At 41.4% G+C, this 16715-nt stretch overlaps 1 protein-coding gene across 10 annotated transcripts in view; it reads left to right on the top strand.

The window, feature by feature from the left end:
• The window catches only part of Cpeb1 (cytoplasmic polyadenylation element binding protein 1), an 87506-nt gene that overhangs the window by 56992 nt on the left and 13799 nt on the right, over positions 1-16715 (top strand). For 7 of the 10 annotated variants that reach the window (XM_051148830.1, XM_051148829.1, XM_051148827.1 and 4 more), the window contains exon 3: positions 6620-6811. In XM_051148830.1, coding sequence (XP_051004787.1) covers positions 6658-6811 — 154 coding nt within the window. In that variant the 5' untranslated portion in view covers positions 6620-6657. Of the gene's footprint in view, positions 1-6308; positions 6415-6619; positions 6812-16715 lie in introns of those variants that run through there. The other 3 variants (XM_051148824.1, XM_051148822.1, XM_051148828.1) reach the window with 2 other exon arrangements.

Here is a 16715-nt window from a genome sequence, read left to right as displayed (position 1 = left end):
ATCTTGTACGATTAGCCATAATTGCAGTGAGTTCTTTAGTTGGCAGTCCTGTCATGCCCAGGAGACATTTCACAGCTCTCCTCCCCATTCTGACTTATATTCCTTCCTTGGTGTCCTTAAGCCTTGAGAAAGGGGTACTGAGGTAGATACCCCATTATGAGTCTTTACATTAACTGCTGTGCACTACAGAAGATTGTCTGCTCAAGGTTAAGAGTAGCACTTAAACATAATGTTTAAAAAGCAGACTGGCAATGTGTTCATCTAGTAAGATAACAGTGAATTCCCTCCTAGAGCCCATGACCTCTCTAGCCGTAATCTTTAAAACAGGTTTACAGTACCAGGCATGAGTTCCCATCTATGGAACAGGCATTAGATCTAATCAGAAAGTGATTAGTTACCCCAATGTTGTGGTTTGAATAGGAATAGCCCAAGTAAGCTTTAATTTTGTGGTCATCTGTGAGTGGTGCTACTTGAGAGGGATTAGAAGATGTGGAAGAGGTGTGGCCTTATTGGAGGAAGTGTTAGCTTCAGGCTGTCATAATCTCAAGCCAGTGTCTCTTTTGATGCCTTCAGATCCAGATGTAGAATTATCTTACAAAACAGTAGGCTTCTTCAAGAGTTTATCATGCATCCTTAATTTTGGTTACTCCTCACCATATCTCTGTAAACTCTGTACTTCTATTTTACCAGTGGGCACATTTTTCCTGGCAGGTTGGTATTGCAGCATTCAGGGTTCACTGCTGAGTAAGACCACTGATAACTTTCTCCCCTAGTGGCTTGCATAGCAACTTTAAGTACTATGAGGGCTAGCCAGCAGGAAGTTTTCAGGGCATTTCCAGATTGACTTGTGTATGTACAGCTGCAACCAAAGTGTTGTATCTTCAGCAGGAGAATATCATTTTCTAGTTATGGTGGGCAACCAAGAGCAGCTGCAATGGCCTGTGTTGCTTTGGGCGCCTACCTGACAAATAACTGGTAAGAAAGTATTGATTCTGGCGCTGAGGTTTTCATTTAATAACTCATGTCTTCAAGGAGAAGCAGAGTCTACCCATGTGTTCCAACTCTTTTTTGTTATATTTTTTATTTAGCTTACAAAGTAGTGAGTTTCCAAGGCTGTAGAAGAGGGGCCATGGGTTAGGAACAGTGACTGCTCTCTCTCCCAAATGACTGTGTTCAAGTTCCAGCTCCCACATAGTGAATGACAACAAACCATGACTCCAGTTTCAAAGGCTCTCATGCCTTCTTCTGGACTTTCGTGGCAACAAACATACACACATGCAAACAAAACACCTATGCATGTAAAAGGGGTAGGTTTTGAGGTTTCAGATGCTCAAGCCAGGCCTAGTGTCTCTTTGCCTGTGGATCAGGATTATTAGATGCTGGGCCCAGCTACTTTTCTAGCGCACTCCTGCCTGCTGCCGTGCTCTCTTCCATGATGGTAATGGACCAAGCCTCTAAGCAAGCTCCAATTAAATGCTTTCTTTTATAAAAATGCCTGGGTTAGGTGACTCTTCATAGCAAAAGAGAACAGTGACTCAAGACATGAATTGTTTTACAGAGTAGTAGGTTTCTCTGAGAGCTGTCATGCATCTGTACCTTTGGTTAACCCTTCTCTACCTCTCCTTCAGTCTCATGTTTCATTTGTATCCTAACTTAAACTTTGTCAAAATTTTCCCTCCTTTCATATCACATATGCTCTGCTAGCATCCTGTTACCTCCTAAAGCCCTTTTCCTTTCCTAAGTCCTTCCCACCCCTTCCTAGTGTCCTCTACAGACACTCTAAATGCTCAGGTCTAAAAAGTTGAAGCTAAGATTCACACATGAGAGAAAACATGCAGCGTTTATCTTTCTGGGCTTGAGTCCCCATGTTTAGTATGTATATCAGCTGTATGTATCTCAGCTAAAAATTACATATTCTTTCTCTTCATATGAAATTTCACATATATGTACCACATTTTCACTGTCCACTCATCAGTTGATTGACAGCTAGACTGATTCCACTTGAGTGAACACAGGTGTACATGATTGTCTGTAGGAAGAGAGAGAGTCCTTTGGGTATAGGCCTAAAAGTAGTAGAGGTGTAGGTAATGATGGTAGCTCTGTTGATAGCTTTTTGAGACACCACCACACTGATTTTTATGGTGGTTGTACCATTTACATGCCAAGCAACAGTGGGTAAGTGCTCCCCCTTTCCACATCCTTGCCAGCATTTGTTGTTTGATTTCTTGATGATAGTAACTCTGGCTGGAGTTAGATAGAATTTCAAAGAAATTTTTTTTCTTTTTGTTTTTTTGGGACAGCATCTCTGTTAGCCTTGGCTGTCCTGACATTGCTTTGTAGACCAGGCTGGCCTCAAACTCACAGCGATCCACCTCCCTCTGCCTCCTGGGTGCTGGGATTAAAGGCATGCACCACCACACCTAGCTTAATTTTAAAGAAATTTTAACTTGTGTTGGCTAATGTTGAACATTTTAAAAACTTATTAGGTGCTGGGCATGGTGGCACACACCTTTAATCCTAGCACTTGGGAGGCAGAGACAAGCCAGTACTTGTGATTTTGAGCCTTGTGTGCAGGCAAGTTTCAGGCCAGCCAGCACTATACAGTGCGACCTTGTCTCAAGAAACAAACAAAAATGATGTAAAACTCACGAAAAATGTCTATTAGCCATTTGTATTTTTTTCTTTTGAATTCTGTTCAGTCTGTGGCCCATTTTTAAATTGGGTTGTTTTCTTTTTTCTTTTTTCTTTTTTTTTTTTTTAAAGTTGGCTATGCCTGTCTTTTGGGTTGTTTTCTTGATGTTTAGTTTTTTTAGTTCTTTGTGTGTGCTATATACTTAATCCTCTATCAGATACAGAAATGGCATTCTGTAGACTGACTCTTCACTTAGTTAGAGTTTCCTCTGATGTACAAAAGCTGTTGTGCTTCATGAAGTCTTAATAATTATTTATTGACCTTATTTCTTGAACAATCACAGTCCTGTCCTGAAATCCCTTAAAGTGTACTCCATTACTTTTTCCTCTTGCAGCTTATCTCAAGTTGAGGCCCTTGAGCCATTTGGAGTTGATTTGTGCATGGTGAGAAGTTGGGATTTAATTTGTTCTTCTACGTGTATATATCCAGTTTTCCCGGCACCATTTGTTGTTGCCATCTTTTCTCCAGTATGTATGTTTAGCATCTTTTGTTTAAAGTAGGCTAGCTTAAAATAAATAAATAAATAAATAAATAAATAAATAAATAAAGTAGGCTAGCTATAGTCGTGTGGCCTTGTATCTATGTCTTCTATTATTTTTTAATTAGTAATGTCTGATAATATTACTATGGTTCTGTAGTATAAGATCAGGTATGAAACTTTTAGTAGTAGTATTTTTGCTCAGGGTTGCTTTGCCTCTCCAGGATCTCTTGTACTTCCACATGAATTTAAAGGTGGCTCTATTTCTGTGGAGAATGTCACTGAAATTTTTATTGGAATTGCAGTCAATCTGTACTGTAGGTTTCTTTAAGTAAGATAGGCATTTTCACAATATTGATTTTTTTTTTTTTTTTCCCCAGTTCATGAGCATGGGGTATGTTTACATTTCTGGTTCTTCCTCAAATTCTTTATTCAGTGTGTGTGTGCGCGCATGTGTGTGTGTGTGTGTGTGTGTGTGTGTATTTCATATCCTTGGTTAGGCTTATAACAAGTTATTTTTTAATAAATAATTTTATGTCAGTAGATAAGAAAAGGCTTTTGACAATATCCAACATTCCTTCATGTTAACAGTCCTAAGGAAACTCAGGATAGAAAGAACAAAGCTCAGCATAATAAAGGAAAATATGACAAATTAATAGCCAATACTATGTTAAGGGGGGGGCACCCTTGTGCCTTTGGTGTGCCTTGTATCTTTGGTGTGAAGGTGTCAGATCTCCTGGAACTAGAGTTACAGACAGTTGTAAGCTGTCATGTTGGTGCTAGGAATTGAACCTGGGTCCTCTGGAAAGGCAGTCAGTGTTATTAACCACTGTGCCACCTCTCCAGCCCCAATAAATTATTTTTTAAAGGTTATTGTGAGTTATATTATTTCCCTTTGTCTTTTCAGTTTGTCACTGGTGTCTAGGAAGACTAATGTTTAGTGTGTTAATTTTGTATCCCGCCAATTTGCTGCAGGTATTTGTCAGTTCCAAAAGATTTCTGGTGGAGTCTTTAGGATATCATATATAGAATCCTAACAGCTTCAAATAGTGCTATTTTGTCTTCCTTGTTCCCTGTTTATGGCCCCTTTATTTCTTTGTTTTGCTATTCTAAGACTGCTAGCACTATATTGAATGAGAATAAAGAAGGTGACTCCAAAAAAAAAAAAAAAAAAAAGGTGACTACCCTTTTCTTGTTCCTGATATTAGTGGACATGCTTGGGTGCCCCCCCCTTAACATAGTGTTGGTTATAAATTTGTCATATTTTCCTTTATTATGCTGAGCTTTGTTCTTTCTATCCTGAGTTTCCTTAGGACTGTTAACATGAAGGAATGTTGGATATTGTCAAATGCTTTTTCTTATCTATTGAGATGACTAGGTGATTTCTGTTCTTGAGTCCATTTACATAATTTATAACGTTCACTGATTTACCATTTGGACCATCCCTGTATCTCCAGAATAAACCCAACGTGTGTGTGTGTGTGTGTGTGTGTGTGTGTGTGTGTTTTCATACATGTGCATATCAGCACACATGTGGAGATCAGAGGACAGCTGCATGTATCAGTTCTCTCCTTTCACCTTGGTCTTGGAAACAACTCAGTTCATGAGGTTTGGTGGCAGGTACCTTTATCCGTTGGGCCATCTCACTGACATAGATGTGGATGGCTTAAAAGGAAAATCTTTATTTTTGTAATTAAAACATGTTAATGTAAAAGTCAGCTTTATCTTGGAGAAGGGGGAGCAGAAGGACAGAGTTTGGGATAGGTACAAACCCTAGTATGGGTGCATTATTCCTCAGTGTGCACAGTGGTGAGCATACAGCTGTGACACACAGAGACATAAAGCAAGCCAGGGTGTCTACAGCCAAACAGGAGTAATGTAGATGGATGACATAGCAGCACAGCTTTAAAAACAAAACAAAACAAAAACCTCCAAAGGAAGGAGTCCTTCCCACAGACTGACCTTCTCCCCCCACCCATCAGTGTCTTTGTTTCAGTATATTCAGAGTATGCTATGGAAAACTATTGGTAAAAGATTTATGTGAGAGGAAAGAGATACTAGTAAAGAGAAAGAAAATGACAAAAGTTGAATTTTGTTGCTGTAGCTGATGGGGTAGGGATCACTGAAATAGGCTCTTCACTCTGGACAGCACCTCTGAAGAAAGCATAGCAGTTAAAAGTGTTGGTGATAGACATAGCTTGCCAGCCATCATCCGGGGGATCCTGAAGAGACAAATCCAAGGGAAATAGTACTGACAGCCCGATGATGTGAGCTCCTGAGTATTGAGCATAACAGTAGTTCTAAAATTGTTTCTCTTCCTGTGGTTGTCAGATACTACTTTGAGAGTGTTTCCTTGGTCTGTGCTTTTAGTTGCAAGAGGGAAAAAGAACTGTGCCCTTGTGTCCACTTAACGCCTAATAGCTACTACTGTTGGTGAATAAGTGAGCCAGGGAAAACAGATTATCCAGGTCTCCCTTTGATACCTGAGTTGTGGGCCAGGCCCTGTGAGATATACCTGAAACAGCCTGATACATCCAACCCCCTCTCCCAAAGCTGTCCCCTCTTCTCTCTGATAAGCTGCTCCAGACTCTCCCAGAGCACCAGGTGTTGTTCCCAAGGGTTCAAATATGCTCTGTTTTTCTGGTGGTTATCCCCATTCCTCAGGAGTAAACACTACTGTGTCCAGGTGCTTCTCAGAGGCCCCTTGGAGCACATAGATACGATTTATTTACTTACTTGTTTATTTTTGTTAGCAGGGTTGTGTTAGGCTGCAAAGCCGAAGCCCAGGCTTGAGCCAGCAGCTGGAGGGAGTCCAGGACTAGAGCATTTGGGGGTTTGAGGTAGAGAGCAGAAGGGGAGGGAAGGAGCAGCAGGAGGACAGAGCCATACAAGCAAGCTGTACAAGCAAGCCGTCCACATAGCTTTGCCTTTAGCTGTGCTGTCTGCGAGCAGACTTCAGTTGTACCAGAGGGCTGCCTGGCCACCATTGCCGAGACTGGAGGGAGGGTGCTGCCTCATAACCCTGACTTAACCGTACTGCACCGGACTATTCCAAGTAGCTCTTGTGCCATCTTTCCCTTAGAGGCAAGTCTCCTCCCACTCGTCCCCTCCTGCTCCTCCCCCCGTTCTGTGAGAGATGATGCGATTCTCTATTGCTAGGCTCAGCTGGCTGATGTCACTGGCAGCGGGAAGCATCAGCAGCCTGATCACATGCTAGCTAGTCTGTAATGCAGACGGGATAGGGGTGTGTATGGGGAGGGGGCTACATGGCAACTATTCTTGCTTGACCGCCGCCAAAAGTACAGAGGCAGCAGCTGCAGCATCCATACAGCTTGGATGTTTTGTTCCTGAACCTGGGAAAACTATTATTGGTGGTATTTATTGTTGATAGTATTGAGGGAAACAACCCCTAACTCTAGGGGTTTGTTTTGCTGTTCTCCTTTCCAAAGCAGACTTCCACGACTCTGAAGAAACAGTTACAAGCAGGATGCTTTTCCCCACCTCTGCGCAAGAATCTTCCCAAGGCCTCACAGATGCAAATGGCTTATGCCTTGGCCTGCAGTCACTCAGTCTGACTGGCTGGGACCGACCCTGGAGCACCCAGGACTCAGACTCCACAGCCCAGAGCAGCACACAGTCAGGTGAGTGCAAGGGAATAAGGTGGCTAGCTGGGGGAAGGGAAAGAGTGGGATGGTGAACTAAGATACCAAAGCAACAGTTGTTCTGTTCCCCTTTGCATCCCTCCCCCTATATTCACACAACACTGAGCTATCTTGCAAGCGATGGTAGCTGTGAGTGTTGCAGGATAGATGGCTGCTGGTAAGGCAGATCGGGCTTTTCTATTTGCTCTGACAAATTCCCTGGAGTTATCAGTCTACACCTGAGGTGGCCCTGACAAGGGTCCTCGAGGTGACCACCGTATGCAAAAATGAGCCCCTGGTGCTCAGGCCTGTCTTGGAGATGATGAAGCAAAACACTTTTAGGTGGGGGAGGGGACTTAAGGGACTGTTGACTGGCTGACCAGATTCTGTTCAGTGGTTTTAAAACTAGAGAGCTATAAGTGAAGATTGGATAGCCCTGAGTCATAGCAAGAAAAGATTAATGGAGCAATTTTATTTGAATATTAGGATTGCCTTAACGTTGGGTTAAGAGCATCAATCCTGGAAAGGGGATGGTTGGGGGAGGAGGTAGGGTAGGGTAACTCCCAGATATAGAGAGGAAGAGGTGGCCCTCCTCCCACACTGTCTGTTTGTTATAGGGAACTAATGGATGAGGGACCACTCCCCTTTAGGATCCCTTATCTTCTTGATGTAGGATTAATGGGAACATTACAGAGAGTTTTTGACAAACCTTTGAACTGCTTCTGCTCAGACCCGTTACCTGTTTATTTCTGTCTTGTGGCATTTGGAAGAGTAGCCAGATGAAAATGTTAAGATTGTCAGGAAGAACTGTGAATTTAAATGCTACAGTATTAACTCAAATCAATATATTTTACTTTATGTCACAATATAAAAGTATTGGCAGATTCTATAGGAAAAGGGAAAATGGCTAATGGGGTGTGTGTGGCCATTTGCTATTGATGCTGACAATGGAGTACACTGAGCCTGCTGTCCTTTTAGATACCTCCCAGTCTAGGGCCAGCAATAATGGCAGCAAGGTAGTGCTATGTTGTCTTCTCTGGCCTCCGCCCAGTGTGGTGCAGGTGTTTTGTTTTGTTGTTTTTGTTTTTTAAAATGCTTTTCAGAGTCTGGGACTCTGATTGTCTTTTAGACAGTTTAATACCCCTTTGTTTTGGTAAAACACATTTGGGGAAGAGGAAGGTTTATTTTTTTTAGTTGGTTTGTGGGTTGGCTCTCTTGAAGATAAAGTTACCTTGAGTGCTACCTGTCCTTTATCTCACTCCAGCATTTTTTGGAAAGGTTGGTAACTACTCTGTTTCCTAGGCCAAGTTATATGTCACTATTCAATGTCCTTCGCTTTGGAGGCCACAATACTCCCTTTTATATGTGTTCTTTGAAACAAGTCTTGTCCTTTCTTTACTCCTTCAGGATTTGAGCAAAGAAGAACTCACACAGGAGATGGTCGTCAGTGTGGCACCAAATATGGGTGTGGCCCTCCTTTGGCTCTTGTTTCTCTTAGCTACAAGGTTGGCTTCTGAACTATAAGCCCATAGAAATTTAGATGTGTCCATCTTGAAGCTTAGAAAGCCTGCTCTAACAGCTAAACAAAAGTGGCTGTCTACTTAGGAATTCATACCAACCTAGGCAGTGTAGCAGGACCTTATCTCAAAAGAAAGAAAAGTTGGGTCTAGGCACAATTCTGTCAGCTTTCCCACCTTCTGAAGAGCCTAATCTTATAGCTGTTGGTCTGAAAGGTGGGGGAGGGGTGTTCCACCTCCCATCTTAAGTACTTTAGTAATAAATATTACATGATTTTGTGGATGAGGGAAGGAATGTAGTCATGCAGTCTGAACTTCAGAACTGATAAAGACTGAGACTGGCCGCAGTGCAGTGATATGGCTGCAAAGGCAAGATTAGCATGCGTATCTCCTGCTTCCTGGAGCTTCAAAACAAAACAAAAAACAAAAACAAAAAAACCATACCTATCTCTCATCTCCATGCCATGTTTGCCTTTAGGAACTGTGGTGGTAGTTGTCTTCTTTTCCTAAGCTTTGTGCCTTCGTGGAAAGCCCATATGAAGGTCCCATCTTCTGGAGTAGGATGGAGCCCTCCCACCAGCCAGCTGCAGTACCAGATCGCGCACCCTTGCCAGCAATGCGGGAACACTCAGCCCACATTCCAATGCCCACACTGCCTTCCCATCTGAAAACCATCTCACTCAGTTTCTTGAGGAAGGGAGGAGGTAGTTCCAGTAGCTTCAAGACATCTGTGAGTTGTACTTGGAGGCAGCCCAGTGTCCTATTGTCTCAGTAAATTGTAGCCTCACACCTGACTGTCTTCTACCACTTTGAAGTATTTGACAGTTCATTAGATTGGAGATTAGAGAGTAGGGCTCTTGACTGAAAATCTTAGCTATAAATTAACTCAGTAGGCATTAAATACTGTGTGCCAGGAACTGTGTTGGGCACTGAAGGTGCATCAGTGACTAGGATAAAATCATTGTCAATAAGACTTTCTGGGGTTCGTAAGTTGGCTCAGCAGGTAAAGGCACTTGCCACCAAACCTGACAACTTGAGCTTGATCCCTGTGCCCCCACCACAGGATAGAAGAAGAGCACCAACTCCCAAAAGTTTTCTGACCTACACATGTATGCATACATGGGCATACATAGAGGAGATAAATGGATTTTTATTATTTTTTTTATAAGAAAAATCACTAGGATTGCCAAGGGGAAAGTCCTTTAATAAGATGCCAGGGTTGTGGAAACTGTCCTCAATATTTTGGAATAGGAAATAGCATAACATACAGCCACCATACATCAAATTTTTTTTTTGTGCTGAGCACGTCACGTGATTTTTAATACTTATATAGATGAGGAAAAAGGCTCACAGAGGTTACAGAGTACCCAAAGTGGCATGCCTATTGTCTTGTTCGGCTTTCCAAACCTGGTGTGTTTTGCTCTAAAACTTCCATTCTTCCTGTTAAACTTGTTTCTGTGATCAGGACCTTAATATGTTAGACAAGAAAACTTAAGGCAGCCTTATGTAGTGCAAGGGCTGTGTTGCCAGGGGTGTTAAGTTCCCTTGATGAAATCTCTTAAAGGGAGAGCACATAAAGGACAGTTGCCACTCACTTTCCACCCCTGGTCACAGTTCATCAGCTCAGCCACCCACTGTATTTGTCTTTTTGCCTTTCTCCCCTTATGACTCTTGTACAGCATTACACAGCAGGAGAGTGAAATGACTTTCAAATCTACCTTGAGGGACCCAGAAAAAAAAGGACTCTTAATGACCACTTTGTCCAGAACCCCAGTGTACAGAAGCTCAGCCTAAGGGTGCCAGAGGCTATGTACTGTCTGTTCTGATTCCCTTTTAGAAGTCTCAGGGATTTACCTGTTTGCCCCCCACCTTGGTTTATGCCCTATCGAGCAGTTGAATGGAATGTTCACTGTGCTATGTCATATGCAGACTTCCCCATTGATCCATAGATTAGACTAGCCTGGGATGATATAAATGTGTTTGACATTTTGCTGCTCTGCCAGCCTTAAAACAGTGTTGATGAGACAGCATTCAAAGTATGGTTAGGCTTCTATGTGGAATAGGAACTTCTGGGCCCAAGTAAGTTCTTTTGCAGATTTACTTCGACTTTCTACAAGCAGCCTCAGAATTAAGGGTACACATAGGAAAGAAGGATTCCAGTATAAGTTATGTATCTTCAACTAGAAATAATGGTTTCTGGTCTAGATTTTTCTCTGTGACTGCTCTTACTAGATAACAAGTATTTGATGATGGTGTCCTGGGACTAATCCCACTTCAACTGTGAGCTAAGAGGTGTGTCTTGTGATACAGACATCCAGTCCCAGCCTCTGTTGCTGGTGCTGGTGCTGTCATCAGATCTGGGCACCTTTAGGCTCTTGGAGAGAAAGGCTTCAGAAAATTTCAACAGTGACTCAGCTGAAAATGCAGGGAACTGGCATAGAGAGAAGGGTGAAAGTAGAGAAAGTTAAAAATCAGTCTAAAAATAATTACTGCTGATTTGGTCTCTTGTACTCTGAAATGGCATTAATGAGTTGGAGCTTTCTGCCAGGTTGGGCTGTAAAGGGACAGTCGGGTCACTCTAGGGCATCTGACTGTGGGTCATAGTTTCCAGAAACTTGGCTCATTCTGTGGCCTGAAAGAAATCTCACCAGCTTAAATCAGATTCTCCTATTGTTGACATTCATTTTATCCCATTTGCTTTATCAGCTATGCATTTTCTTTATGTGTATTTGTGTATACACATTCTTTGTGAAACCTTAAAAATAAAAGTGAGCTTACGTAGATTTGTCTATAACAATATAGTAATGAAACTCAGGTAGTTTAAAATTGATGTATTCACTTATAGATTTTTATATTCCAAATTTGTCCTTTGCCCAGTGATGCAGTAATGTTTTTTGTGTTGTGACCTTTAGCATTTAACGGCTGAGCCATCTCTCCAGCCAAAGAAATGTCTTTTGTAGCAATTGTCTTGATTTTTAAAAATATGTATTTGCCTGAAGCACTAGACCTTAGCTCCCTTTGTTTCTCTTCAATATGAGCTTTTTACAAGGTGCAGCTAGTTCTGGCCACCACTGTCCTGAAAATGACATATTCCATGTCATTCTTTTTATGTTCTTTATTGTTCAGGGTGCTATGTTTTTCTGCCTCCCTACTTCCCCCTCTACTCTCACACAGTGTTTTTAGATATTGAACTCTTTGTGAAATGTCCTAAATAGCCATTTTGGCTTTCTGTGTCCATCAGTGTTAGTCTTTATTGTACTGTAAGAGTTTTATTTATAAGCTCCAATCTTTAAGATAAATAATTTCGTATGAAGCCTGTTTGGGTGTAGTAAGGGGAGTAATTAGAAACTTCAAGTAGCAAACCTTGGGTTGTTTGTTTGTTTGTTTGTTTGTTTGTTTTTGAATTGACGTTTTCAAAGCTTTAATGTATATATACATATCTTACAGGAATCTGTTAAAACGCAGATTTTGGTTCAGGCCTCAAATGGTGTCTAAGGTGCATTTTAATGAGTTCCTACAATAACCATAGCTAAGTTTTGAGACCTCTCTTTTAGGTTCTCTGCACTTCTGGTAGGTGAGATTTCCCATCTGCAGTTGATGATCCTAAAAGATTTGAACAAAAAGGAGAGGTGCCAAGGACATAAGTAGACAAGGTCCTGATAATGTTTTGTAATGTAGCTATTGAGTTATGCACGTCAGAAGATGGAGCTTCCAAGTCAGAGAGAATCACACTCTGCTCTGCTCCTGGATGATGGACTAATATAATGTCTTAGAATTTAGAGAAAGATTCATAGCCCCCCAAAATGCTTTTGACATGTGGGTTGTTTTGTTTTGGGGTTGGGTTTTTTGTTTTGTTTTGTTTTGTTTTTGAGACAGGATTTTTCTGTGTATCCTTGGCTGTCCTGGACTCATTTTGTAGACCAGGCTGGCCTCAAACTCAGATCCACCTGCCTCTGCCTCCCCAAGAGCTGGGATTACAGGCGTGCCCCACCACACCCAGCTTCTGGCATGTGCTTTTGATGTTCAGTAAATGCAGAAGTTGCTATTAGTAGGAACTTGACTAAACCTGGTCTAAATCATAAAATAGATAAGTGATCATCTCTTGAGAAAGTGGCCTTCACTAGTGTGGGTTGTTGATGCCATTTTCTATTTAGATAGAAAAAGAAAATTGTTGCCATTTCTTTTGTTGTCGTTTGAGACAAGATCTCAACTATGTATCTTTGACTGGATTAGAGCTTGCTATGTAGGCCATGCTATCCTAGAACTCAAAAGGGTCCACCTGCCTAGCCTACAAGTACTGTGATTAAAGGAGTAGTATGTCATCATGACAGGCCTCAAAGTAGATTTCTGAGAATTCCTGTTGCTGTCGTTTGTAAGAGCCTAAAGATACTAACAGTTACCTTGTTAGCTGAGGTAGATAGGATTTATGGTTGGTCAAACATGTATCAATACAAGTGAGTATAAACTGGAGCCACCTGTAGTGGCTACTATATTGAGTTTTGGCTCTATCTAATGCACTTAACTTTTGTGGGTAAAAGCATAGTTTCCATAGCCCAGTCTTGTCCTTATTGGTGTCCCTAGGTATGTGATCCCTTTAGTTAGTCATTTTCTCTCTTTCTTTAGCATTTTTGCATATTTCTTTGTGCTATGGGTGATGTAGAAATGCAGGTCATACCTAAGAAGAAGTAGAGGTAGTTTATATTGGAGCCCAGTATGAATGAACATGGCCGGGGAACACAAATCAGGTTACCACGAATACTATCTTCCAATGTGGTAACAGTTTCATGAAAATTTTATAGTAACAAAAGACAGTCATAAATTAAAGCACTTAAAAAATACACTAATGATATCCAGGTGTAGTGGTTATATCCCTTAATCCCAGGACTTGGGAGATGAGAAAATCTCCCAAGTTTGAGGCCAGCGTAGTATACATAGACAGTTCCAGGCCAGAGAGTGCTACATAGTGAGATCCTGTCTCAACAAATCAATACTGACTGAAGTGCTAGGTAGACAGATTATAGAAAAGCTAGGAAGTCTCTGCTATAGACTTCAGATGTTCCCCTGATGACCTTCTTAGCCTTTGGGGATGGTAATGGGTTTTATTAGAATGGTTTACAGAATATGTGCACCTTAATTTACCAGTGGTTCCATTGCTGAAGAAAATGGCATTCCTCTATCAACTGCACATAAATCCTCAGGGAGGGTGAATATTTTTAAGGCACCATTTTGCAGGTGGAACCTATTCATTTTCTCAGCCTCATCTACCTCAGCATCATTCCTTTTTCCCCTCCCTCTTTATTTGCAAGTACTTCCTCACCTCAGATTCTTTCAGCACCTTGCTTCTTCATTTGTTTGGGTTTTTGTTTGTTTTGGTTTGGTTTTTTGAGACAGGGTTTCTCTGTGTAGCCCTGGCTGTCCTAGAACTCACTCTATAGACCATGCTGGCCTCAAACTCAAGAGATCCAACTGCTGCTACCTACTGAGTGCTAGGATTAAAGATGGGCACCACCACTGTCTGGAATTTGTTTAAATGCTAGGTCCAGCTATCTACTATGGATCTCTCAACTGTCCATTTGGTTAAACCTATCTAGTGTTTAGACTTAATACATTCTAAGTTAGTCACTTACAGTTCCATATCTTGAACCTTGTTGTCTTCAGAACTTTTTTCTTTGTTTGCTTGCTTGCTTCCTTGTTTGCTTTTTTAGGGGGAGTTGAGACAGGGTTTTTGTGTAGCCTTGGCTGTCCTGGACTCACTTTGTAGACCAGGCTGACCTCGAACTCACAGAGATCCACCTGCCCCTGCCTCCCGAGTGCTGAGATTAAAGGCATGCACCACCACCGCCTGGCCAGAACTTTAAAGAATTCATCTTCTTGCCTTTTTCATTCCTTCGAATGATCAGCCATGGAAGTAGCTGACTCTGTTCATCTGAGCCTGATGTCTGTTGTTACGCTTCTGTCTTTAGCTTGTAGTAGCACTTCTTCATTCCTCTCTTCCTGTCACTACCAAATATTATTTCATGTCCCATAAGGGAAAGTGATTATAGCTCACTGTGAGTCTATTACCCATCCAGGTACCTTAGTTCTGCTGAAGAATATGTTCTACGTCCAGTTTAAGTATTCTGTCTCTCAGCTAGATGCTCACTGCTAGACATCCTCAGCTTTTATGGCCAACCTGCTCTGTCACCCTCAGTAGCTCCTCAGACCATCTCTGCAGTGCTTTGTAGTTATCTGCTAGACAGAACCAAAGATTTTTACCACAGGTTTTGTTATATTTTGTGTGTGTGTTTCTTCTGCATGCAAGTATGTGTATTACATGCATGCCTTGTGTCTATAGAGATCAGAAGGCAGCATCAGATCCCCTGGAACTGGAGTCGTAGATAGTTCTGAACCACCATATGGATGGGAATGGAACGTGAGTCCTCTCTGCAAGAATGGCTAGTGCTTTTAACTGCTGAGTCATCTTTCCAGCCCCCTTTTATGGTTTGATTGTCAACTCATTGTGGATAACCCTAAGCTTGTTTTTGTAAAATGTGAAGAAGGCAGTGGCCCTCTAGGGCAGCGTTCTCAACCTGACCCTTTCATGGGTTGCTTAAGACCAATGGAAAACACAGATATTTACATTCCTGCAGTAGTGAAATTACATTTATCAAGTAGCAGCAAAATAATTTTATGGTTGGGGTCACTACAACATGAACTGTATTAAAGAGTCGCAGTGTTAAGGTGGTTGAGAATCACTGCTCTAGGACATTGACACTATTTTAATAACTGGTGAGCATAATACCTGTAAGTGTAACAGTGCTGTTGGCCAGGCTTTGCAACACTAGAGAGGAAGCTAAAATCTGTTCACTTCCTGCCTTTTTGAAGCATGAACTCAGGAGCTTGGATTATTTTACTTCTTTCAGCCAGGGATTTGATAAAACATGGATTACTTGAGAAATTTGTGAAAGATTGTTTGTGATGAGTGTCAGAACCTAAACATTTTGAGACGTTTAGTTCCAGCATGCAGTTAAGTGCTAGTACTTGAAAATCACTTTGAAAGACATGGGGTAAAAGAAAGTTTTCTTGAAAAGCAAAATCATAAACTAACTCCTTTATAGGTACATTTGATTCCCTGAGCCCTATAGATGATACACATCCTAAAATTAAAAACACTGACAATGGGCTGGGGAGATGGCTCAGAGATTAAAAGAGCACTGGCTGTTCTTCCAGAGGTCTTGAGTTCAATTCCCAGCAACTACATGGTGGCTCATAACCATCTATAATGAGATCTGGTGCCCTCTTCTGGCGGCTATATGTAATAAATAAATAAATCTTTTTTAAAAAATGAACAAAAAAGACTGACATCAGACTGGTGAGATGTCTCAGTGGGTAAAGGCACTTGCCACTCAAGCCTGGGGCCTAAAATCAATCCCCAGAACTTACCTGATGGTTAAGATATGAAGGGACTGAACTCATCACTGCTAATAGGAATGACATTTTAAAATTTAAGCACTTTTACCACTTTAGAATGGTAATTGATTTAAAAAAAAAAAAAAACCACAGCCTCAATAGTGCCTGCATTTAGGAAATAAAAGGCTAAGAATACATACACATACTATGTCTTTATTTGGAAAAAAGTCATATGCTTGAGGATAACATGTTTTGAACTTGTGCATATGTTCTGTCATGATCTATCATGAATGGTCATTGTTGGGTACCCCAAGTGATGCCTTGACTTTGATTCCAGTCTTGGAGAGGTTTATTCCTACACTTGGAGGTCTGGAAAGAAAACACCTCTGCGTGGGTTGTGTTTCACTTAATTGCTAGTCAGAGCTGAAGTGTGGGGGCCAGTTATACTCACTGTTTATTGAGCACTTGGGTTATTTGTGTTCATTTTGAGAGATGGATGGTGCAATGGTTTGAATGAGATACCCCTGCAAACCTCTGGTATTTGAATACTTGGTTTTGAACACCTCCAGTTGGCAGCTTGGGGAGCATTAGGAGGTGTGACCTTGCTGGAGGATGTCTGTCACTTGGGGGTGGGCTTTAACGTTTCAGAGACTCACTCCATTTAGTTCTCTATTTCTTCCTTGTGATTTGAGGTCTTAGGTGCTGCGCTCGCTGCTTGCTACATCTGATCTGTCATCATGGACTCACTAAGACAGATGTTTTCTCTATTCTTCAGACAAATAAAATGTCAAATCTTCTATCATAACATTAATGTGTCCATACTTAGGGAAGCCCTTTTATTCTTTGTCCTTGTAGATAAAGGATATACTTCTCTCAGCTCTCTCCCTATTCAGTCTTTATTTCTTTCTTTCTCTTTTTCTTCTTTCTTTCTTTTCCTTCCTTCCTTCCTTCCTTCCTTCCTTCCTTCCTTCCTTCCTTCCTTCCTTCCTTCATTCCAG

The sequence above is a fragment of the Acomys russatus genome, chromosome 7 (genome assembly GCF_903995435.1).
Source record: "Acomys russatus chromosome 7, mAcoRus1.1, whole genome shotgun sequence".
Taxonomy (NCBI): Eukaryota; Metazoa; Chordata; class Mammalia; order Rodentia; family Muridae; genus Acomys; species Acomys russatus.
Note: the sequence above shows the minus strand (reverse complement) of the source record. Positions and strands in the feature narration are given on the sequence as shown.